This window comes from Panulirus ornatus, chromosome 57 (genome assembly GCF_036320965.1).
Source record: "Panulirus ornatus isolate Po-2019 chromosome 57, ASM3632096v1, whole genome shotgun sequence".
Classification (NCBI taxonomy): domain Eukaryota; kingdom Metazoa; phylum Arthropoda; class Malacostraca; order Decapoda; family Palinuridae; genus Panulirus; species Panulirus ornatus.
The window spans coordinates 31,936,104-31,962,528 of record NC_092280.1 but is presented as its reverse complement, the minus strand read 5'-3'; the positions used below and the strand labels follow the sequence as shown (position 1 = coordinate 31,962,528).

Here is a 26,425-nt window from a genome sequence, read left to right as displayed (position 1 = left end):
TGCCTGTCAATTAACACGTAATCCAATAACGCTCTCTGGCCATCTCTCCTACTTACATAAGTATACTTATGTATATCTCGCTTTTTAAACCAGGTATTCCCAATCATCAGTCCTTTTTCAGCACATAAATCTACAAGCTCTTCACCATTTCCATTTACAACACTGAACACCCCATGTATACCAATTATTCCCTCAACTGCCACATTACTCACCTTTGCATTCAAATTACCCATCACTATAACCCGGTCTCGTGCATCAAAACCACTAACACACTCATTCAGCTGCTCCCAAAACACTTGCCTCTCATGATCTTTCTTCTCATGCCCGGGTGCATATGCACCAATAATCACCCATCTCTCTCCATCAACTTTCAGTTTTACCCATATTAATCCGTTCCCGCTACCACCCCACCACACATGAAATGACACCCCCTTCGCCCCACGTGCACGCGAGGTAGCGCTAGAAAAAGACAACAAAGGCCACAATCGTTCACACTCAGTCTCTAGCTGTCATGTGTAATGTACCGAAACCACAGCTCCTTTTCCACATCCAGGCCCCACAAAACTTTCCATGGTTTACTCCAGATGCTTCACATCCCCTGGTTCCATCCACTAACAGCACGTCAACCCCAGTATACCACATCGTTCCAATTCAATCCATTCCTTGCATGCCTTTCGCCCTCCTACATGTTCAGGCCCCAATCGCTCAAAATCATTTTCACTCCATCCTTCCACCTCCAATTTGGTCTCCCACTTCTTGTTCCCTCCACCTCTGACACACATATCCTCTTTGTCAATCTATCCTCACTCATTCTCTCCATGTGACCAAACAATTTCAATACACCCTCTTTTGCTCTCTCAACCACACTCTTATTATTACCACACATCTCTCTTACCCTTTCATTACTTACTCTATCAAACCACCTCAGATCACATAGTGTCCTCAAACATCTCATTTCTAACACATCCATCCACCCTCTTCTGCACAACCCTATCTATCACCCATGCTCAACCATATAACATTGTTAGAACCACTATTCCTTCAAACATACCCATTTTTGCTCTCCAAGACATTCTCGCCTTACACACTCCCAGACCCTTCACCACCTCTCCCACCCTATGACTCACTTCCACTTCCATGGTTCCATTCACTGCTAAGTCCACTCCCAGACATTTAAGACACTTCACTTCCTCCAATTTTTCTCCATTCAAACTTACTTCCCAACTAACTTGTCCATCAACCCTACTGAATCTAATAACCTTTCCCTTATTCACATTTACTCTCAACTTTTTCCTTTCACATACTTTTCCAAACTCAGTTACCAACTTCTGCAGAATCTCATTCAAATCAGCCACCAGTGTTGTACTATTGGCAAACAAGGGATGACTCACTTCCTAGGGCCTCTCATCTCCAACAGGCTGCATACTTGCCCCTCTCTGCAAAACTTTGCATTTACCTCCCTAACCATCCCATCCATAAACAAACTCAACAACCATGGGGATATCACACTCCCCTGCCACAGACTGACCTTCACTGGGAACCAATCACTCTCCTCTCTTCCTACTCGCAAACATGCCTTACATCTTTGGTAAAAACTTTTCACTGCTTATAGCTGATTACCTACCACACCATATACTCTTAAAACCTTCTACAAAGATTCTCTATCTACCCTATCATATGTCTTCTCCATATCCATAAATGCTACATAGAAACCCATCTGTTCTTAGTATTTCTCACACATTCTTCAAAGCAAACACCTGAACCACACATCCTCAACCACTTCTGAAACTACATTGCTCTTCTCCAATTTGATGCTCAGTACATGCCTTCATCTTCTCAATACCTTCCCATATAATTTCCCAGGAATATCTATCAAACTTATGCCTCTGTAGTTTGAACACACACTTTTATCCTCTTTGCCTTTGTATAATGGCCTTACGCATGGATTCTGCCAATCCTCAGGCACTTCACCATGATCCATATACAATTAATATCCTTACCAACCCATCAACAACAAAGTCACCCCTTTTCTTAATAAATCCCGTTGTAATACCATCCAAACCCGTTGCCTTGCCAGACTTCATTTTCCGCAAAGCTTTCACTGCCTCATCCCTGTTTACCAAACCATTCTCCCTGACCCTCTCACTTAGCACACCACCCCGAACAAAACACCATATATCTGCCACTCTATCATCAAACACATTCAACAAACCTTCAAAATACTCACTCCATCTCCTCACTTCATCACTACTTGTTATTACTTCCCCCCTGCCCCCCTTCACCGATGTTCCCATTTGTTCTCTTGTCTTACAAATGTTATTCACCTCCTTCCAAAACATCTTTTAATTCTCCCTAAAATATAATGATTTGCACCCCAGCTCTCATTTGACCTCTTTTTCAACCCTTGCACCATCCTTTTAACCTCTTGCCACATTCTTTTATACATCTCCCAGTCATCTGCACTCCTTCCTTGTAAGTATCGTCCAAACACCTCTCTTTTCTCTTTCATTAACAACTTTACTTCTTCGTCCCACCACTCACTACCCTTTCTATTCTGCCCACCTTCCACCTTTCTCATGGCACATGCATCTTTTGCAAATGCCATCACTGCTTCACTAAATACATCCCATTCCTCACCCACTCCCCTTCCATCATTTGCTCTCACCTTTTGCCATTCAACACTCAATTTCTCCTGGTACTTTTTCACACAAGTATCCTTTCCAAGCTCACTAAGTCTCACCACTCTCTTCTCCCTAAAATTCTCTTGTCTTTTCTGAAAACCTCTACAAATCCTCATCTTCGCCTCCACAAGACAGTGATCTGACATCCCTCCAGCTGCCCCTCTCAGCACATTAACATCTAAAAGTCTCTCTTTTACATGGCTATCAATTAACATGTAATCCAATAATGCCCCTGACCATCTCTCCTACTCACGTTCGTATACTTATGTTTATATCTCTTTTTAAACCAGGTATTCCCAATCACCAGTCCTTTTTCTGCACGCAACTCCACAAGTTCTTCACTATTTCCATTCACAACACTGAATACCCCATGTACACCAAATATACCCTTAACTGCCTCATTACACACCTTCAACATGTATAGAGCATCAGATTGGAGAGGAGCAGTGTGGTTCCAGAAGTGGTAGAGGATGTGTGGATCAGGTGTATTCTTTGGGAGTATGCTTTGAAGAATGTGTATGAGAAATACTAATAAAAACTGATGGACTTGTATGTAGCACTGATGGATCTGGAGAAGGCATAGGATAATGATGACAGAGATGCTTTGAGGAAGGTCTTAAAAGTATATGGTGTGGGAGGTGAGCTGCTACAAGCTGTGAGAAGTTTTTATCAAGGGTGTAAGGCATGTGTATAAGGAGGAAGAGAGTGACTGATTCCCAGTGAAGGTCTGTCCATGGCAGGAGTGTGTGATGTCCCCATGTTTTTTAATTTGTTTATGAATGGTTTATTGTATGGTTGCGAGGTGTGGGCTATGGATAGAGTTGTGTGCAGGAGGGTGGATGTGCTGGAAATGAGATGTTTGAGGACAATATGTGGTGTGAGGTGGTTTGATCGAGTAAGTAATAATAGGGTAAGAGAGATGTGCGGTAATAAAAAGAGTGTGGTTGAGAGACCAGAAGAGGGTGTTTTGAAATGGTTTGGTCACATGGAGAGAATGAGTGAGGAGAGATTGACCAGGAGGATATATGTGTCAGAGGTGGAGGGAACGAGGAGAAGTGGGAGACCAAATTGGAGGTGGAAAGATGGAGTGAAAAAGATTTTGAGTGATCGGGGCCTGAACATGCAGGAGGGTGAAAGCCGTGCAAGGAATAGAGTGAATTGGAATGATGTGGTATACCAGGGCCGACGTGCTGTCAATGGATTGAACTAGGGCATCTGAAGTGTCTGGGGTAAACTATGGAAAGTTCTGTGGGGCCTGGATGTGGAAAGGGAGCTGTGGTTTTGGTGCATTATTACATGTCAGCTAAAGACTGAGTGTGAACAAATGTGGCCTTTGTTGTCTTTTCCTAGCACTACCTCACACACATGAGGGAGGAGAGGGTTGTTATTTCATGTGTGATGGGGTGGCAATGGGAATTAAAAAGGGCAGACAGTATGAATTATGTACATGTGTATATATGTATATGTCTGTGTATATATATATGTATACGTTGAGATTTTTTTTTTTATTATTATTATACTTTGTCACTGTCTCCCGCGTTTGCGAGGTAGCGCAAGGAAACAGACGAAAGAAATGGCCCAACCCACCCCATACACATGTATATACATACGTCCACACACGCAAATATACATACCTACACAGCTTTCCATGGTTTACCCCAGACGCTTCACATGCCTTGATTCAATCCACTGACAGCACGTCAACCCCGGTATACCACATCGCTCCAATTCACTCTATTCCTTGCCCTCCTTTCACCCTCCTGCATGTTCAGGCCCCGATCACACAAAATCTTTTTCACTCCATCTTTCCACCTCCAATTTGGTCTCCCTCTTCTCCTCGTTCCCTCCACCTCCGACACATATATTCTCTTGGTCAATCTTTCCTCACTCATTCTCTCCATGTGCCCAAACCACTTCAAAACACCCTCTTCTGCTCTCTCAACCACGCTCTTTTTATTTCCACACATCTCTCTTACCCTTACGTTACTCACTCGATCAAACCACCTCACACCACACATTGTCCTCAAACATATCATTTCCAGCACATCCATCCTCCTGCGCACAACTCTATCCATAGCCCACGCCTCGCAACCATACAACATTGTTGGAACCACTATTCCTTCAAACATACCCATTTTTGCTTTCCGAGATAATGTTCTCGACTTCCACACATTCTTCAAGGCTCCCAGAATTTATGTATCATTGTATTCAAATATATTGTATTCAAATGAGTATGACTGAAGGAACAGTAGTTCCAATATATGGTTGCAAGGCACGGGCTATAGATACAGTTGTACAGAGAATGGTGAATGGATTAGAAATGAAATGTTTGGGGACAATATATGGTGTGAGGTGGTTTAATTGAGTAAGTAATGGAATGGTAAGAAAGATGTGTGGTGATAAAAAGTGTAGTTGAGAAAGGAGAAGAGGGTGTGTTGAAATGGTATGGACATATGGATAGAATGAGTGAGGATACTATGACAAAGAGGATACATGTATCAGAAAAGGAGAGGAAAAGGTGAAAGGGGAGACCGAACTGAGGATGGATGAAAGGAATTAAAAAAAAAAACTCAGGGCCTGACCATGAAGGAGGGTGATAGGTTTGCATTAGATACCTTTAATTCAATTGATGTAGTATACATTGGGTGATGTGCTGTCAATGGACTCAAAAGAGAGCAAATGAAGCGGCTGCATGGAAAGGTCTGTGGGGTCTGGTGGTGAATAAGGGGCTGTGGTTTTGGTGCATTACACATGAGAGTTAGAGAACAGATGTGAACAAATGAGGCTGTTTCTTCATCTGTTCATGATGTTGTCTTGTTAATGAAGGAATGTCAAACAAGTAAGAAAGAATGAATAACTCACAATAATTCAACACAATCTCACTTAAACAAGCAGAGGATATTACTTACTGCAGTGCGTGCCCTGATTGTGATGCGGTATTTTGTTCCTGGTTTAAGAGAAGCAAGCTTCGCCCTCGTTACTATAGGATCTCTTATGGGTGGTTCACGTTCAGACAGGGGACCAGTGCTGGTGCCTTCAACCTCTTGAAAGTAAATATGGTAACCAGTCAAAATACCATTGGGCTGCTTAGGCTTTTTCCAAATGAGGAAGAAGGCAGATGAACCCATAGGGATAGCAGTGAGGGAGTCAACAGGACCTGGCTCTGTTGGATGTGAGAATAAGCATTAGAACCAATCTTGGTGCTGACATAAAGTTAATTTGCACTGTTTTTATCATACTAATATCCAATTACAAAAACTTACGTCCTTCTGGAGTGACAAAGCTGATAGTTTCACTTGGTGGACCATCGTATGCACCATTGAATACCAGCACACGTACAAAGTTTTTGGTGAAAGGAACAAATGAGGTAACAAGGGCTCTAGGCTCATTATTATTTTCAACAATAATGTTTCGGGCTTTCTCTTCACTTTCATTTTCAGTCCATGTTTGGATCTGCAAAAGCAAAACTTACATCTGTGATTTGTCTTTTGAGAGGCTGCTGATGAAATCTGATCTAAACAGCAATTTAAACAAAAAAAAAAATCCAAATTCCTTTTATTTTTCCTCTTCATCTTTTGCATCAGAATATCCAGCAATGTTAAACACAATATCCTACATAGTTTACTTATGAAAATTTCCCTAAACACTAAGATCAGAAGGAAAACTTCCAAATTCTTACCTATATTCAGTAACAATAAAATCTATCTACATTTCTGTGATACAGAGTAGCAATAAATTCAAAGTTCATAGCACTGCAACTGTTGTGGAGCACATACACTGATGCACTAACCTTATACCCTTTGAAGTGTCCTCGAAGAGAATCATTTGAAACAGGTTCCCAAGACAAAAGAGCAGTGGTTGCATCCTTCAGGTCAAGCAAAGATAAATTCCTTGGTGCTTCTGTTGGAACTGTACAGAACAAAATATGCTAATTAGTAGGCTATTGTAACAAGAAGCTTAAAGGTTTAAATGGAGAACAACCCTTGTAAATGCACTTGTACCATATTTTCCTCCTCAATCTCCATACCTTTCCTTTCTGAAAATAAATTTTCAAGTGTATCCTCTTTCTGTATTTCAACGGAAAGAGTTAAGAAAACCATGGTTAGGTAGGGATATGAGGAGCTGTTAGAACAATCACCTCTTCAAATGAATAGTTAACCTGCACCACTGTTGAGAGAAGTGGGCTAAACACACACACTACTAAGCCATAACTTATATCTAGTTGTATCTAGTTGGTGATTTTCAGTAGGTGGTCAAGGTGTGAAAGCCTTCAATAAAGGTGCAAATCCATGTGTAAGAGTAGCTGGAGGGTTGAACAAAAGTGTCGGTATACATGTGGGTGTGAGGCAGAGTTGTGTAATGTTACCAGGGATATATAATGATGGAGTCATAAGAGAGATGAAAGCAAAACTTGGGAAAATGGGTGTAGAGATGGAGTGTATGGTAAGGTATGATGACATGTGACAAACCTGTTTGCGGATGATAGTTTTGTTTCACGAGAATGAAGGTAAATGCAGATAAAAGTAAGGTGATGGTGTTTGAAAAAATCAGATAAGAAAGTGTACTAAACTGTGTTATAGATATGGGGCAGAAAGACTAGATGTGACAGAATTGAAGCATTTGGGGGCTATCTGGGGTAAATCTGGTATATGAAAGAGAGATATGGGAGAGAGCAGTACAGAGTAGAGGAGCCACTGGGTCTCTTAACAGCATAATGAAGGACAAACAGGTATGTATGAATGTGAAGAAAGGATTAAGGGACAGCAGAGTCCTCCTGACCCTAACCTATGCAGCTAAAACATGGACATGGAATGAGTCACAGAGGTCAAGATTCCAGGGGCATGTGCTATGACTAAATGGAATGATAGTAGTATTGAGGGGGTGTAAGAAAGACTTAGCATGAGGGGAAATGCAAAGGAAATTAATTGTGAAGTGGTAGAGAGAGTGAAACATAATAGTTTGAGGTGATCTGGGCAGGTGTAAAGAATAGAAGACCGGGAGTTTACAAGGAGAGTATGTGATGGTACAATTCAAGGCATTGGTATGAAAGGACAACTACCTGTGACATGGAGAAATAGAGTGGAACAGCACCAGAGGGAAAGAAATAGGGGAAGAATATGTGCAATGGTGTATCCAAGGGAGGAATGTAAGGATAGGGGTAAGTGGAGGCTCTTTCTCCGTACCCATCCCCTTGATGGGAGTTCCCGGAGGGAGCAGGCATAAGGATACAGATAGATACGTAGGTTGATTATCAGCTGCAACTGTGGACAGATCTGAGGAAAGACTTACTACAAGAACCAATAACAGTCTAAAACATACCCCAATGCTCCTGAAAAAAGGGTAGCAAGTCTCTATCAAATGATAATCAGTTTGATTCACTCTATACTTGCTGGTCAAGGAAAAGAATATCTTATTTTGATGAATAAAAATACAAATTCTACAATAAAAATTCTTACAAATGACTTAAACAGCCACAGCCATTAAAACCCAGCATCTCAAAGACATTTAAATTTTCGTGCAGTGCCACCATCATTCAAACTGATGATGCACCTAGAGATGCACCTAGAGATTACTCATCCTTCACTTGGAAATTTGTGACATCTTCCTGCTATGGTTATCATATGGTAAATGGAGCCTAGGATTTTCCACAAGCTAATCAGAGTTGAGGGTGACATATAACTTGTATATATGTCTTCAAAAAGCATGAGCTAACTCAAATATAGGTGGGAAATCTAAAAACATGCATCCTGTATACATGCTCTGTTCTTTCAAAGGGAATACTATGTGACCTCTTACCAAAAAGGTGATCTGTTGGTGACCAAGAGGAATGAAGAATTTTCAAAAGGTTAATTAGTTTCAGACGAATTTTATCATCTACATATGCCTCTAGAAAGCATATACCTATTCAATCATAGGCAGGAAATCTGACTATATATAAATATCCTTTCCTAGTAGAATGCACATGTGTTCCTCCTATATGGATAGTTGAGCACTGAAGCCCTCACATTCTCCATTCTCAATGATTTAGAGCAAATTATCTCCCACCATACCCATATACCTGACCACTGCAACCACTCTCCTAATATTCTGGATTTGATTTACACCTCTAGTTCATCCCACTGTAAACACATAATCTCACCCCTAATTGATTCATTTGATCACCCTCATAACGGTACCACCCCTTCCAGCAGCCCCTTCAAAGCGTAAACTCTGGCACCTGAAAAAACCGGACTGGAATAACCTACATAACTTTTTTCTGACTTTCCCTAGGTAAATCATTCTTTTATGTGGTGATGCTTCTGTCTCCACGAAATGCATAGCAGAGGGTATTCTTAAGGGAATGGAGGCATTTAACCTCTTTTCCTCCATGATGACTTCTTCATCCAATCCATGGTTCAACTGTTCCTGTTCTAAGGCCATTTAGACAAGGGATCAAGCATTTTGTTGTTTGAGATTAAATCTCCCTACAACTCTGGAGGTGTGGGCCCTCTGCTCTAGGGCGGGCCATCAGTGGTGAAGGACCTAAGAACTGGGCCTAGGGGGCTGGGCTTGTTATCCCACCCTGCCCCCACAAGAGCCAGGATACCTCTCGGATCAGGCATTTCAGGCTTGGAAAACTCTCCTTCCTCTGGTTCCCATTCAGCTTTTATCACTGCTCATAATCACAGCAAGCATGTTAACCATGAGGTGAAGCATTCCTTTATTCAAAGGAAGAGATATACCCTCCTTTTGTCATACACTGATAGGTCTTTCTGGTCTTTAGCTAAGGGCACCTCTAACAACTTCTGTCGCTCCACCTTTCCTTCATTTTTCCATTCTGAATGTACCATAGCTGTATCTCCCACTGACAAAGCAACTCTCTTTGGTTCCCGTTTCTCCTCTAACTCCCTCTTGGATGACTCAACATTCCTTCACCCCTTGATGCTACTCTTACTAAACCTATGCCTCTTCCCATAATCTCTTTTCAGACTGCCTGAAAAGTGCTTCTTTCTCTCTTCTTTCTTAAACATAAGAAAGGCTTATGGTCCTAATGGCATCCATTAACATGTACTGAAAGTGAGTGACTCTGACTTTGCACCTGTGCTTGCTCGTCTGTTCCGTTTCTGCTTAAAAACCACAACTTTTCCTTCTCCTTGGAAACTTGCATTGATACTTCCCATCCCTAAGAAGGGTGACCATTCTGACCCCTCTAACTACTGTCCTATTGATCTGACATCTACCATTTCCAAAGTCTTTGAATCTATCCTTAACTCCAATACCCTTAAACACTTCAAAAATCAGTCTTCTCTCTCATCGCCATATGGCTTCAGTAAGGCGAGATCCACCGGTGATATTCTTTCCTATCTTAACAATGTCATGTCATCATCCCTGAAAGTCTTTGGGGAGTCATGTGTAGTTGTCCTTGACATATCTAAGACTTTTGAGAAGGTGTGGCATTGAGGTCTCATCTCTAAGCTCCCCTCTTTTGGCTTCCCTCCCTCACTTTGCTCATTCACATCTAGTTTCTTCTCTGGCCAATCTATCTCTGTGGGTTTTGATGGATCAGCCTCCCCACTATTCTCCATCAAAGGCAATATCACTCAAGGTTCTGTCCTGTCCCTTACACATTTCCTCTTTTTTAACAATCTCCTCCCCTCCACAAATAATCCAATGCACTCATACGCTGACAACTCAACACTGCATTCATTCACATCCTTCAATTCTGCTTCCTCTGCTCTCACTTGATCTGCATCTCATCTTGACACAGCTTCCTCAATAAACTCAGACTTGGACAAGATATCTCAGTGGGGTAAATAAAATCTTGTTGAGCTTAATGCCTCCATGACCCAATTTCTACCCATCTCTCTATCGAAAACTCCTCACAACTCTTACCTCTCCTTTGATGGTTCTGTAATTCCAACTCTAGACTCAATAACCATACTTGGTATTGCTGTAACATCCATTCTTTCTTGGAAACCCCACATTACAGGAATAGCTAAGTCTGCCTTTAAGAAACTGGGTGTCCTGTTTAGATGTCACAACTTCTCTTCTGAACAGTTGCTCCATTTCTACAAGGGACTGATTCATCCTTGTATGGAGTACTGCTCTGTTATTTGGGTGGTTCTAACTCTATATCCTTACTTGATGGATCAAGTCAAAAAGGGGTCCGACTTATAAGCTGTCCCGGACTAACTTCCAAACTTGATCTTCTTGTCCTACACCACAATGTTGGTTCACTTTCCCTCTTCTATAGGTATTACTTTGGTTTTTGCCCCTGAAAGCTAGCTGCTTCTGTGCCCCCACCACTTGATAGACCATGCAATACACAGCAAGCTGTTGCATCACATGATTGTGGGGCCATCAGCAACTAAAGGGTGGGCCATTTTGATACCTACTTCTTTCCCTACGCGTCAAAACTTTGGAACTCTCTGGCTTCTCATGTCTTTCCCAATACCTATGATCTTGCACATTTCAAAAGACAGGTCTTTCACATCCTTAAAAATTCATAAATACTTTCCATTTTCCTTTTCTGGTTCATAATTTTCTCTTTATTTCAATTAAATGCCCGGCCTTGATGTGGACTTTTGCCTGTGACTGGAGCCTTCAACATACAAAAAAAATCTAGATGGCACTAAAAAGGTCAAGAAACAAATGATCTAACAGTGAGCTTCAAACCCTCACATTTAAAAATTCTATACACTGAGGCTGATACAAATGTGTTCTGTTAAACCCAGAGGCAATGGACTTCACAGGATATTGTCATGCATTACACCAGAGTAACTAAACTTGATTCCCCTCTGAACAATAAATAAAAGTGTTGGTATATCATGTATATCATTTTCTCTTTATGTATAATTGTAACTATCCTTCCAATTAGCCCCATATTCCCCAGGCTGGAGAAAGAAACAGAAAAGCTGTCCAACCTTTGGACCACAAGATCCACAGGAACTGATGAGATAATGTACACGCTATGGTAGATCTTTGTACATCAAAATCAAACAACTTTAACATAAGAGTTTTAAAATTCTACTAAAATTGAGTGGAGAAGCTTCACATTAAAATTATGCCTTTCATTTCCCAACGTCAGACTCAAGGTCAAGAAAATCTAAGGTGAAACTTCTGACTAAAAACTCCAGAAGCTGGCCAGGAGACGGTTCAAACATGTGTAGAATGAGGTGAAAATCTCTTGGTATGTACATAATCCTAATCTTTCATCAGGGCTCTTTCAAAGCTGTCTGTTAACAGAATAACCTAATAAAAACAGTAAAACTTTATAGATGCATGGATGGGAGAATAATGGCTTAGGTCTAGAGGTAGGTAACCATAAATGAATGAGAATATATGGGGTAGGTTAAATACCAACCTCTCAATTATTTAGTTACAGCCTTTTCCCTCTTTCCTATTGTACTTCTCTCAAACTATCATTGTCCCCCTAAAATTATTTATTTTCAGCCTGCCTTAAAATGAATGAAAGAGGGCTTGCCCTATGACTTCAATAAACTAGGAATACAAGTTTAATCATTCTTACCATCTTCGCCTGACCATCCAGTAATATCTGGGGCAGCAACATGAGCTTGACCTCGGTCATTGTGTGCTTCAACCTTGATTCTATAAGGCTTGAAAGTAGGTTGATTAGGTACAACAAAATGGTCTTGTTCCCAATCTACAACATCTTCTGTCTGCCACCTTGCATTCTCAATGTCATCACGCTTCCAATACACACGGTACTTGAATCCTGGACCATTATGTTCAATTTCTGGCATTGGCTGGTAGAGAAGAGGGTAATATTGGATATTTGTTTGGGAACATATACATGCTGGGAGAGAAGAGGATAATACTGGATATTTGTTTGGAACATATACATATGTTTATATGACAACATTTGATCCATTAATCATATCCTATATCAGCAAAAATAACTCTCTACTCCTCTCCATTTTTTAAAGTTACATTATGGCTGGTTATCCCTAAGGATAAGGGAGAAAGAATACTACTCTGCCATAAAAAGTGAGAAAAAGGGTAGCAGCAGGGGACTGAAATCCTCCCCTACTGTTTTAATACTTTTCAAAAACAGGAGGAAAGGAGCCAAGAAAGGATTTTTTCTCGAAGGCTCAGTCATCTGTTCCTGGTGCCACCTTGATGAGGTGGGAAATGGAAAAAAAAGTATGAAAATATAAAAGAAAAAAGTTCTGTGAAAGCTAACAAAAAGAACATGTTTTTGCAATCTGAACAAGGTCCATGGTTATCATTTTCCAAACTGAGAGAAAATTTACAAACAATTATTCTTATCAACTTACCGACCACTTAATGACTAAATTATCTGGGGCAGAACCTTTACCCTCAACTCCATCTGGATTCTTGTATGGTACATCTGGTGGTGTTGTGCACATCTCTGAGTGTTCTGATGGCTGTGATGGTCCAATCTTGTTACGAGCAATAACTCTAAAAGTGTAATTTGCCCATGGACTTAAATTTATCTGAAATTTGACAAGGAAGATATTAGGACTACAAAACACTTTAAAAATATGCATTCCAAAAACATTTACCATAAAGCATAAGTCACTTTGTTATTTAATCAAACCATACATAGTACAATAAATAATTACCCTTTTACTCATAAGCACATACTGTATACTATCTTAAAGAAACTTGAGACTGATACTTATCCATTCTTTTGTACTCACATTAAATTGTGTACTAGTAGCTGGAACAGAATCAAAGGCATTCTCCCAAGTGTCAGGTGTGAAGCTTGTGTTATACTGAATTATATAACCCAAGATAGGAGCTCTGTTGTCACCCATGGGCTTCCATTCCACACTTGCATCACGTTCATTGCATTTCACCGGTAATGGCAGATGAGGAGGGTTGGGAACATCTAGAGATATACAAAGTAAGGATCTTGTTTCAAAAAACACATACCATAATTAAATGGTTCACTGCAAATACATACATGGAATCTTGAAAAATAACATAAAGGAACATCGTTTCTAGTTATAAAATAAATATATTATTTTTCCACTAGCTGAAGGAACTGAAGGAATTCCTTCAGCTAGTGGAAAAATACAAATGGATTTGTATGTAGCATTTATGGATCTGGAGAAAGCATATGATAGAGTTGATAGAGATGCTCTGTGGAAGGTATTAAGAATATATGGTGTGGGAGGCAAGTTGTTAGAAGCAGTGAAAAGTTTTTATTGAGGATGTAAGGCATGTGTACATGTAGGAAGAGAGGAAAGTGATTGGTTCTCAGTGAATGTAGGTTTGCGGCAGGGGTGTGTGATGTCTCCATGGTTGTTTAATTTGTTTATGGATGGGGTTGTTAGGGAGGTGAATGCAAGAGTTTTGGAAAGAGGGGCAAGTATGAAGTCTGTTGGGGATGAGAGAGCTTGGGAAGTGAGTCAGTTGTTGTTCGCTGATGATACAGCGCTGGTGGCTGATTCATGTGAGAAACTGCAGAAGCTGGTGACTGAGTTTGGTAAAGTGTGTGGAAGAAGAAAGTTAAGAGTAAATGTGAATAAGAGCAAGGTTATTAGGTACAGTAGGGTTGAGGGTCAAGTCAATTGGGAGGTGAGTTTGAATGGAGAAAAACTGGAGGAAGTGAAGTGTTTTAGATATCTGGGAGTGGATCTGGCAGCGGATGGAACCATGGAAGCAGAAGTGGATCATAGGGTGGGGGAGGGGGCGAAAATTCTGGGGGCCTTGAAGAATGTGTGGAAGTCGAGAACATTATCTCGGAAAGCAAAAATGGGTATGTTTGAAGGAATAGTGGTTCCAACAATGTTGTATGGTTGCGAGGCGTGGGCTATGGATAGAGTTGTGCGCAGGAGGATGGATGTGCTGGAAATGAGATGTTTGAGGACAATGTGTGGTGTGAGGTGGTTTGATCGAGTGAGTAACGTAAGGGTAAGAGAGATGTGTGGAAATAAAAAGAGCGTGGTTGAGAGAGCAGAAGAGGGTGTTTTGAAGTGGTTTGGGCACATGGAGAGGATGAGTGAGGAAAGATTGACCAAGAGGATATATGTGTCGGAGGTGGAGGGAGCAAGGAGAAGAGGGAGACCAAAGTGGAGGTGGAAAGATGGAGTGAAAAAGATTTTGTGTGATCAGGGCCTGAACATGCAGGAGGGTGAAAGGAGGGCAAGGAATAGAGTGAATTGGAGCGATGTGGTATACCGGGGTTGACGTGCTGTCAGTGGATTGAATCAAGGCATGTGAAGCGTCTGGGGTAAACCATGGAAAGCTGTGTAGGTATGTATATTTGCGTGTGTTGACGTATGTATATACATGTGTATGGGGGGGGGTTGGGCCATTTCTTTTCGTCTGTTTCCTTGCGCTACCTCGCAAACGCGGGAGACAGCGACAAAGTATAAAAAAAAAAAAAAAAAAAAAAAAAAAAAAAAAAAAAAAATCATAAATGTTACCTACACAAAAAATCATTCTTTTTCAATGCCTGTTCTCTCTATGATCTCCCTAAAAAGGGCAGCCATGGCAAAAAAAAAAATCTACATAATTGGTGAATTCCAGTGCCACTTCTTGGCATTCAGTGCCTCACCCTTAACAAGCCATTGGCAGAAGGGAACTCTAGTGAAGAGTTTCCAGAGGCTCCTACCTACCACTCCTACCAAATGTGTCTATCTAATGTTCCTGCTTTATGTTCCAACCTACATCTACTTAAGGGTCTTACCTAATGTTTCTGTCTAATGTTCCTGCCTTATGTTCATACCATCAAAATCTATCAATTGCTTCTACCATTTTGGCTTTCCCTTATGAAAAAAAGTGTCAAATTGTAAAGCTCTGCTATGAATTGAGACTATGATACAATATGTAAATAATTTGAGTCATCTGGTACCTTAATCAAAATTTCCTAGAATCATCACCTAAAACATAAAACATATCACATTATTTTTTCTTACATTCAACACATTTGTTTTCCAAATGTTTATAGGCAGGTTCTAACTGCATACACCTTCCTTCAAACCTAAGCATTAGATAATAAACCCAGAATCAAAACAACATATCTAAGACACGGTACTTAATCTGTTGAACACTTGCTTTCCTACATTAATTTACAGATCTACTTTTGCATCAATTCCTTCAGCTAGTGGAAAAATAATATATAAATTCTACTCAAAACAGATTTACAACAAGATTATTTTCCATGTTCTTATAGAATCTTGAAAGAGACATGCTTGACAGTCCTGACCAATCAGGAAGGTGGATCAAGAAACAATAGCAATCCAATCATGGCCCACAAAATACATAAAACAACTTTTTTACTGATTCAGGGAATGGGAATCTCTGGCCTTTTGCAACTTCAGAGTTAGGGACTGAAATCAAAGTTCTGCAAAATTTTTGGTGTTTTGGTTGGGACGGTATGCAAAGTGAGAGAGTCATGGAGAGTGGTTTTGGTGAAAAGACACCGGTGGTGTAAGCCTTGTGGAAGATGAAATGCGGCAAGGCAGCAGGAGTTAATGATATTGCAGTTGAATTTATCAAGAGAGTGACTATGTTGTTGATTGGTTGGTATGGATATTCAATGTATGCATGGATCATGAAGAGGTGCCTGAGGACTGGCAAAATGCATGTATAGTGCCACGTATAAAGGAAAGGGGGATAAAGGTGAGTATTCAAACTGAGGCATAAGTTTGTTGACTTTACATGGTAAGCTGTATGGGAGGGTATTAACTGAGAGGGTGAAGGCATGTACAGGGCATCAGATCAGGAAGGAACACCATGGTTTCAGAATAGGTAGAGGATGTGTTGATTAGGTTTTTACTTTAAAGAATGTGTGTGAGAAATACTTAGAAAAATGGATGGATTTGTATGTGGCAATTATGGATCTGGAGATGGCATATGATAGGGTTGATTGAGATACTCTGTGAAGGTGTTAAGAATATATAGTGAGGGAAAACTGCAAAGGTTCTGGGAGCACTGATGAATATGTGGAAAGGCAGAACATTATCCAGGAGGACAAAAATGGGTATGTCTGAAGGAGAAGGGGTCCTAATAATACCGTATGGATGTGAGGCACAGGCTACAGATAGGGTTGTGCAGAAAAGGGTGGATGTGTTGGAAATGAAATGTGTAAGGACACTATGAGGTGTGAGGTGGTTTGATTGAGTAAGCAATAAAAGGGCAAGAAAGAGGTGTCATAATGTGTGGTATTAAGAAGAATATGACTAAGAGAGCAGAAGACAATGTGCTGAATTGGCTTGAACATATGAAGAGGATGAGTGAGAGGCTGACACACAAAATAAGTGTCAGGATATAGGGGACAAGAAGACGGGAAAACAAATCTGAGATGGAGGAATGGAAGAAAAATATCTTAAGAGCTCATGGCCTGAACACACAGGAAAGTGAAAGGCATACATGGGCTAACAGTGAACTGGAATGATGTGGCGGACAGAGGGCAACAAGTTGTCAATAGACTGAACCAGGGCATATGAAGCAGCCAAGGGGAAACAAGGGAAATGCCTGTGGGGCTAGATGTGAAGAGGGGGCTGTGGTTTCAGTGCATTTCACTTGACCGCTAGAAAGGATGTGAGCAAATCCAGCCTTTCTTTGTTCCTGGTGCTACCTCTCTAACACGGGTAACAGTGGGCAAGTATTAAAAAAAAGTTATGGCATACACCAATACAGATAAGCACTATCCATATAAACCCCTTCTCTTCATTCTTTAATCTTAGTTAATGTTTTTCCTTGCTTCAGTAAACATTCACCTCACTCCTGTACTACTCATATCTTTTCCTTCAACAGGTTATTAACAAAAAATTTCTTCGAATAACAGCTTCATTTCTTAACTTTCATCAAATCTCGTTTCAGTTTTTTTCTAAAGCTCCAGGTTCCGACAAAAGCCCACATCAAGCCCAGGCCTTACTTGAAATAAGAAAGAATTAAGAAATGAAAAAAGAAAAGACAAGGGAAATTATTTACTAATTTTGGAGGTGAAATACCTGTCTTTGACCTCCTTCAATCTATCAATAAATCTATCTTAATGGCTTATGTTGTACTGGTAAGCAGCAATTTACATTTCGCTTGCTGAAATAAAGAGCAATGAAAAAACACCTAAAAGGGCAGAACTAAGTTCTACTCTACTGTGTATGAGGAAAGTGTTAATGGGAATGCACAAAGATATTCTACAAAACCTCATAATCCTACTTACCCTGAACAATGAGTGTGGCTGAGGCTGTCACCTCATCTAGCTCTGTTGAAGCAACACATGTGTACACCCCAGAGTCCAATTCTGTAGTCTTGGTGATACTCAAGGAGAAATCTGACTGTTGTACAAATCTAGGCTCTTGCTCAAAATCAATAAGCTTGCTATCAGTAAGCCACTGAATGCTCAGCTCCAAATCATTATCAGTTACTGCATTGCACCTATGAGATACCAAACAAAATATATAGTTCTTCACATTAAACATATTATAATTCTCATGAGACTACTTATATCATGGAATAAATGACATGAAACATAAAAGGGACTTCAAATTTTAAAATGATCAAAAGATATTTCATTCAAACTGTAGCTGTACTACTGAAATCTATATCAGAACTATGGGCATATAGCTGTACTACTGAAATCTATATCAGAACTATGGGCATATAGCCTGTACTACTGAAATCTATATCAGAACTATGGCATATAGCCTGTACTACTGAAATCCATATCAGAACTATGGCATATAGCCTGTACTACTGAAATCCATATCAGAACTATGGCATATAGCCTGTACTACTGAAATCTATATCAGAACTATGGCATATAGCCTGTACTACTGAAATCTATATCAGAACTATGGCATATAGCCTGTACTACTGAAATCCATATCAGAACTATGGCATATAGCCTGTACTACTGAAATCCATATCAGAACTATGGCATATAGCCTGTACTACTGAAATCTATATCAGAACTATGGCATATAGCCTGTACTACTGAAATCTATATCAGAACTATGGCATATAGCCTGTACTACTGAAATCTATATCAGAACTATGGCATATAGCCTGTACTACTGAAATCCATATCAGAACTATGGCATATAGCCTGTACTACTGAAATCCATATCAGAACTATGGGCATATAGCCTGTACTACTGAAATCCATATCAGAACTATGGCATATAGCCTGTACTACTGAAATCCATATCAGAACTATGGGCATATAGCCTGTACTACTGAAATCTATATCAGAACTATGGCATATAGCCTGTACTACTGAAATCCATATCAGAACTATGGGCATATAGCCTGTACTACTGAAATCCATATCAGAACTATGGCATATAGCCTGTACTACTGAAATCCATATCAGAACTATGGGCATATAGCCTGTACTACTGAAATCCATATCAGAACTATGGGCATATAGCCTGTACTACTGAAATCCATATCAGAACTATGGCATATAGCCTGTACTACTGAAATCCATATCAGAACTATGGCATATAGCCTGTACTACTGAAATCTATATCAGAACTATGGGCATATAGCCTGTACTACTGAAATCCATATCAGAACTATGGGCATATAGCCTGTACTACTGAAATCCATATCAGAACTATGGCATATAGCCTGTACTACTGAAATCCATATCAGAACTATGGGCATATAGCCTGTACTACTGAAATCTATATCAGAACTATGGGCATATAGCCTGTACTACTGAAATCCATATCAGAACTATGGGCATATAGCCTGTACTACTGAAATCTATATCAGAACTATGGGCATATAGCTGTACTACTGAAATCCATATCAGAACTATGGGCATATAGCCTGTACTACTGAAATCCATATCAGAACTATGGGCATATAGCCTGTACTACTGAAATCCATATCAGAACTATGGGCATATAGCCTGTACTACTGAAATCTATATCAGAACTATGGGCATATAGCCTGTACTACTGAAATCCATATCAGAACTATGGGCATATAGCCTGTACTACTGAAATCCATATCAGAACTATGGGCATATAGCCTGTACTACTGAAATCCATATCAGAACTATGGCATATAGCCTGTACTACTGAAATCCATATCAGAACTATGGGCATATAGCCTGTACTACTGAAATCCATATCAGAACTATGGCATATAGCCTGTACTACTGAAATCCATATCAGAACTATGGGCATATAGCCTGTACTACTGAAATCCATATCAGAACTATGGGCATATAGCCTGTACTACTGAAATCCATATCAGAACTATGGGCATATAGCCTGTACTACTGAAATCCATATCAGAACTATGGCATATAGCCTGTACTACTGAAATCCATATCAGAACTATGGCATATAGCCTGTACTACTGAAATCTATATCAGAACTATGGGCATATAGCTGTACTACTGAAATCCATATCAGAACTATGGGCATATAGCTGTACTACTGAAATCTATATCAGAACTATGGGCATATAGCCTGTACTACTGAAATCCATATCAGAACTATGGCATATAGCCTGTACTACTGAAATCCATATCAGAACTATGGCATATAGCCTGTACTACTGAAATCCATATCAGAACTATGGGCATATAGCCTGTACTACTGAAATCCATATCAGAACTATGGCATATAGCCTGTACTACTGAAATCCATATCAGAACTATGGCATATAGCCTGTACTACTGAAATCCATATCAGAACTATGGGCATATAGCCTGTACTACTGAAATCTATATCAGAACTATGGCATATAGCCTGTACTACTGAAATCCATATCAGAACTATGGCATATAGCCTGTACTACTGAAATCTATATCAGAACGGCATAATAGCTGGGCTGCAGGCACCTGGCACCTTTGCCTTTGTACAATGGCCTTATGCAAGCATTCCTCCAATCCTCAGGCACCTCACCATGAGTCATACATACATTAAATAACCTTACCAACCAGTCAACAACACAGTCACCCCTTTTCTAGTAAAATTCCACTGCAGTACCATCCAAACCCGCTGCCTTGCCAGCTTTCATCTTCCACAAAGCTTTTACTACCTCTTCTATATTTACAAAATCATTCTCCCTAACCCTCGAACTTTGCACACCACCTCAACCAAAACACCCTATATCTGCCACTCTATCATCAAACACATTCAACAAACCTTCAAAATACTCACTCCATCTCCTTCTCACATCACCACTACTTGTTATCACCTCCCCATTAGCCCCTCCTTCCAAAACATCTTTTTATCCTCCCTAAAGTTTAATGATACTCTCTAACCCCAACTCTCATTTGCCCTCTTTTTCACCTCTTGCACCCTTCTCTTGACCTCTTGCCTCTTTCTTTTATACATCTCCCCTTAATTTCCATTTTTTCCCTGCAAAAATCGTCCAAATGCCTCTCTCTTCTCTTTCACTAATAATCTTACTTCTTCATCCCACCACTCACTACCATTTCTAATCTGCCCACCTCCCACACTTCTCATGCCACAAACATCTTTTGCGCAAGCCAACACTGCTTCCCTAAATACATCCCATTCCTCCCCCACTCCCCTTACGTCCTTTGTTCTCACCTTTTTCCATTCTGTACTCATTCTCTCCTGGTACTTCCTCACACAAGTCTCCTTCCCAAGCTCACTTATTCTCACCACTCTCTGCACCCCAACATTCTCTCTTCTTTTCTGAAAACTTCTACAAATCTTCACTTTCGCCTCCACAAGATAATGATCAGACATCACTCCACAAATGAGTGGGAGATGTATAAAAGAAAGAGACAGGAGGTCAAGAGAAAGGTACAAGAGGTGAAAAAGAGGGCAAATGAGAGTTGGGGTGAGAGAGTATCATTAAATTTTAGGGAGAATAAAAAGATGTTTTGGAAGGAGGTAAATAAAGTGCGTAAGACAAGGGAACAAATTGGAACTTCAGTGAACGGAGCTAACGGGGAGGTGATAACAAGTAGTGGTGATGTGAGAAGGAGATGGAGTGAGTATTTTGAAGGTTTGTTGAATGTGTTTGATGATAGAGTGGCAGATACAGTGTGTTTTGGTTGAGGTGGTGTGCAAAGTGAGAGGGTTAGGGAAAATGATTTGGTAAACAATGAAGAGGTAGTAAAAGCTTTGCGGAAGATGAAAGCTGACAAGGCAACGGGTTTGGATAGCATTGCAGTGGAATTTATTAAAAAAGGGGGTGACTGTATTGTTGACTGGTTGGAAAGGTTATTTAATGTATGTATGATTCATGGTTGGGGATGTTGGGGATGAGAGAGCTTGGGAAGTGAGTCAGTTGTTGTTCGCTGATGATACAGCGCTGTTGGCTGATTCATGTGAGAAACTGCAGAAGCTGGTGACTGAGTTTGGTAAAGTGTGTGAAAGAAGAAAGTTAAGAGTAAATGTGAATAAGAGCAAGGTTATTAGGTACAGTAGGGTTGAGGGTCAAGTCAATTGGGAGGTGAGTTTGAATGGAGAAAAACTGGAGGAAGTGAAGTGTTTTAGATATCTGGGAGTGGATCTGGCAGTGGATGGAACCATGGAAGCGGAAGTGGATCATAGGGTGGGGGAGGGGGCGAAAATTCTGGGAGCCTTGAAAAATGTGTGGAAGTCGAGAACATTATCTCGGAAAGCAAAAATGGGTATGTTTGAAGGAATAGTGGTTCCAACAATGTTGTATGGTTGCGAGGCATGGGCTATGGATAGAGTTCTGTGCAGGAGGATGGATGTGCTGGAAATGAGATGTTTGAGGACAATGTGTGGTGTGAGGTGGTTTGATCGAGTAAGTAACGTAAGGGTAAGAGAGATGTGTGGAAATAAAAAGAGCGTGGTTGAGAGAGCAGAAGAGGGTGTTTTGAAATGGTTCGGGCACATGGAGAGAATGAGTGAGGAAAGATTGACCAAGAGAATATATGTGTCGGAGGTGGAGGGAACGAGGAGAAGAGGGAGACCAAATTGGAGATGGAAAGATGGAGTGAAAAAGATTTTGTGTGATCGGGGCCTGAGCATGCAGGAGGGTGAAAGGAGGGCAAGGAATAGAGTGAATTGGAGCGATGTGGTATACCGGGGTTGACGTGCTGACAGTGGATTGAATCAAGGCGTGTGAAGCGTCTGGGGTAAACCATGGAAAACTGTGTAGTTATGTATAGTTGCGTGTGTGGACGTATGTATATACATGTGTATGGGGGTGGGTTGGGCCATTTCTTTCGTCTGTTTCCTTGTGCTACCTCGCAAACGCGGGAGACAGCGACAAAGCAAAAAAAAAAAAAAAAAGATTCATGGTGAGGTGCCTGAGGATTGGCGGAATGCATGCATAGTGCCACTATACAAAGGCAAAGGGGACAAAGGTGAGTGCTCAAATTACAGAGGTATAAGTTTGTTGAGTATTCCTGGGAAATTATATGGGAGGGTATTGATTGAGAGGGTGAAGGCATGTACAGAGCATCAGATTGGGGAAGAGCAGTGTGGTTTCAGAAGTGGTAGAGGATGTGTGGATCAGGTGTTTGCTTTGAAGAATGTATGTGAGAAATACTTAGAAAAGCAAATGGATTTGCATGTAGCATTTATGGATCTGGAGAAGGCATATGATAGAGTTGATAGAGATGCTCTGTGGAAGGTATTAAGAATATATGGTGTGGGAGGCAAGTTGTTAGAAGCAGTGAAAAGTTTTTATCGAGGATGTAAGGTATGTGTACGTGTAGGAAGAGAGGAAAGTGATAGGTTCTCGGTGAATGTAGGTTTGCGGCAGGGGTGTGTGATGTCTCCATGGTTGTTTAATTTGTTTATGGATGGGGTTGTTAGGGAGGTGAATGCAAGGGTTTTGGAAAGAGGGGCAAGTATGAAGTCTGTTGTGGATGAGAGAGCTTAGGAAGTAAGTCAGTTGTTGTTCGCTGATGATACAGCACTGGTGGCTGATTCGGGTGAGAAACTGCAGAAGCTTGTGACTAAGTTTGGTAAAGTGTGTGAAAGAAGAAAGTTGAAAAGTAGAGTAAATGTGAATAAGAGCAAGGTTATTAGGTACAGTAGGGTTGAGGGTCAAGTCAATTGGGAGGTAAGTTTGAATGGAGAAAAACTGGAGGAAGTGAAGTGTTTTAGATATCTGGGAGTAGATTTGGCAGTAGATGGAACCATGGAAGCAGAAGTGAATCATAGGGTGGGGGAGGGGGCAAAAATTCTGGGAGCGTTGAAAAATGTGTGGAATGCGAGAACATTATCTCGGAAAGCAAAAATGGCTATGTTTGAAGGAATAGTGGTTCCAACGATGTTGTATGGTTGCGAGGCGTGGGTTATGGTTAGAGTTGTGCGCAGGAGGGTGGATGTGCTGGAAATGAGATGTTTGAGGACAATATGTGGTGTGAGGTGGCTTAATCGAGTAAGTAATAATAGGGTAAGAGAGATGTGTGGTAATAAAAAGAGTGTGGCTGAGAGAGCAGAAGAGGGTGTTTTGAAATGGTTTGGTCACATGGAGAGAATGAGTGAGGAAAGATTGACCAAGAGGATATATGTGTCAGAGGTGGAGGGAATGAGAAGTGGGAGACCAAATTGGAGGTGGAAAGATGGAGTGAAAAAGATTTTGAATGATCGGGGCCTGAACATGCAGGAAGGTGAAAGGCATGCAAGGAATAGAGTGAATTGCAACAATGTGGTATACCAGGGTCGACGTGCTGTCAATGGATTGAACCAGGGCATGTGAAGCGTCTGGGGTAAACTATGGAAAGTTCTGTGGGGCCTGGATGTGGAAAGGGAGCTGTGGTTTCGGTGCATTATTACAGAGAGAGAGAGAGAGAGAGAGAGAGAGAGAGAACCAGTTTTGGTGCTTGCAACATTTCAAGCCATTTATCAAATCGTGCTATATCTCAATACTATTATGTTAAAAAATTTATATTCTGATTCCGCACTGAACAAAAAACATCAAAATGTCTCAAGCCACGTACCCCAAATGTTGAGAAAAGCATAACAACCAGGCACTTTCAAACACTTTATGTATGAAAAAAACATCCTGCACACATCACTGATCCATGAAAATCATTTTTCACAGACAAAAATTACTGCAAATCTAGCATACAAATGAGCCATAGGGATGGTGAGGGAGGTGAAGGTTGTGGGAGCGTTGAGGAATGTGTGGAAAAAGAGGTCTTTATCTGGGTATGTTTGAAGGTATAATAGCCCAAAAAATGTTACAAGAATGAAAGGCACAGGCTATAGATAAGGATGTGCAGAGGAGGGTGGATGTCTTGGAAATGAAATGTGTAAGGACACTATGAGGTGTGAGGTGGTTTGATTGAGTAAGCAATAAAAGGGCAAGAAAGAGGTGTCATAATGTGTGGTATTAAGAAGAATATGACTAAGAGAGCAGAAGACAATGTGCTGAATTGGCTTGAACATATGAAGAGGATGAGTGAGAGGCTGACACACAAAATAAGTGTCAGGATATAGGGGACAAGAAGACGGGAAAACAAATCTGGAGATGGAGGAATGGAAGAAAAATATCTTAAGAGCTCATGGCCTGAACACACAGGAAAGTGAAAGGCATACATGGGCTACAGTGAACTGGAATGATGTGGCGGACAGAGGGCAACAAGTTGTCAATAGACTGAACCAGGGCATATGAAGCAGCCAAGGGGAAACAAGGGAAATGCCTGTGGGGCTAGATGTGAAGAGGGGGCTGTGGTTTCAGTGCATTTCACTTGACCGCTAGAAAGGATGTGAGCAAATCCAGCCTTTCTTTGTTCCTGGTGCTACCTCTCTAACACGGGTAACAGTGGGCAAGTATTAAAAAAAAGTTAACATGGGTAACAGTGGGCAAGTATTAAAAAAAAAGTTATGGCATACACCAATACAGATAAGCACTATCCATATAAACCCCTTCTCTTCATTCTTTAATCTTAGTTAATGTTTTTCCTTGCTTCAGTAAACATTCACCTCACTCCTGTACTACTCATATCTTTTCCTTCAACAGGTTATTAACAAAAAATTTCTTCGAATAACAGCTTCATTTCTTAACTTTCATCAAATCTCGTTTCAGTTTTTTTCTAAAGCTCCAGGTTCCGACAAAAGCCCACATCAAGCCCAGGCCTTACTTGAAATAAGAAAGAATTAAGAAATGAAAAAAGAAAAGACAAGGGAAATTATTTACTAATTTTGGAGGTGAAATACCTGTCTTTGACCTCCTTCAATCTATCAATAAATCTATCTTAATGGCTTATGTTGTACTGGTAAGCAGCAATTTACATTTCGCTTGCTGAAATAAAGAGCAATGAAAAAACACCTAAAAGGGCAGAACTAAGTTCTACTCTACTGTGTATGAGGAAAGTGTTAATGGGAATGCACAAAGATATTCTACAAAACCTCAATAATCCTACTTACCCTGAACAATGAGTGTGGCTGAGGCTGTCACCTCATCTAGCTCTGTTGAAGCAACACATGTGTACACCCCAGAGTCCAATTCTGTAGTCTTGGTGATACTCAAGGAGAAATCTGACTGTTGTACAAATCTAGGCTCTTGCTCAAAATCAATAAGCTTGCTATCAGTAAGCCACTGAATGCTCAGCTCCAAATCATTATCAGTTACTGCATTGCACCTATGAGATACCAAACAAAATATATAGTTCTTCACATTAAACATATTATAATTCTCATGAGACTACTTATATCATGGAATAAATGACATGAAACATAAAAGGGACTTCAAATTTTAAAATGATCAAAAGATATTTCATTCAAACTGTAGCCTGTACTACTGAAATCCATATCAGAACTATGGGCATATAGCCTGTACTACTGAAATCCATATCAGAACTATGGGCATATAGCCTGTACTACTGAAATCCATAT

At 40.5% G+C, this 26,425-nt stretch overlaps 1 protein-coding gene across 1 annotated transcript in view; it reads right to left on the bottom strand.

The window, feature by feature from the left end:
* Window positions 1–26,425, bottom strand: part of Nrg (Neuroglian) — a 206,214-nt gene that overhangs the window by 53,378 nt on the left and 126,411 nt on the right. Inside the window, exons 10-16 of the mRNA XM_071695113.1 lie at window positions 25,958–26,172; window positions 13,346–13,536; window positions 12,959–13,138; window positions 12,190–12,427; window positions 6,472–6,590; window positions 5,945–6,134; window positions 5,591–5,844 (exon numbers count right to left, since the gene is read on the bottom strand). Coding sequence (XP_071551214.1) covers window positions 5,591–5,844; window positions 5,945–6,134; window positions 6,472–6,590; window positions 12,190–12,427; window positions 12,959–13,138; window positions 13,346–13,536; window positions 25,958–26,172 — 1,387 coding nt within the window. The remainder of the gene's footprint in view (window positions 1–5,590; window positions 5,845–5,944; window positions 6,135–6,471; window positions 6,591–12,189; window positions 12,428–12,958; window positions 13,139–13,345; window positions 13,537–25,957; window positions 26,173–26,425) is intronic.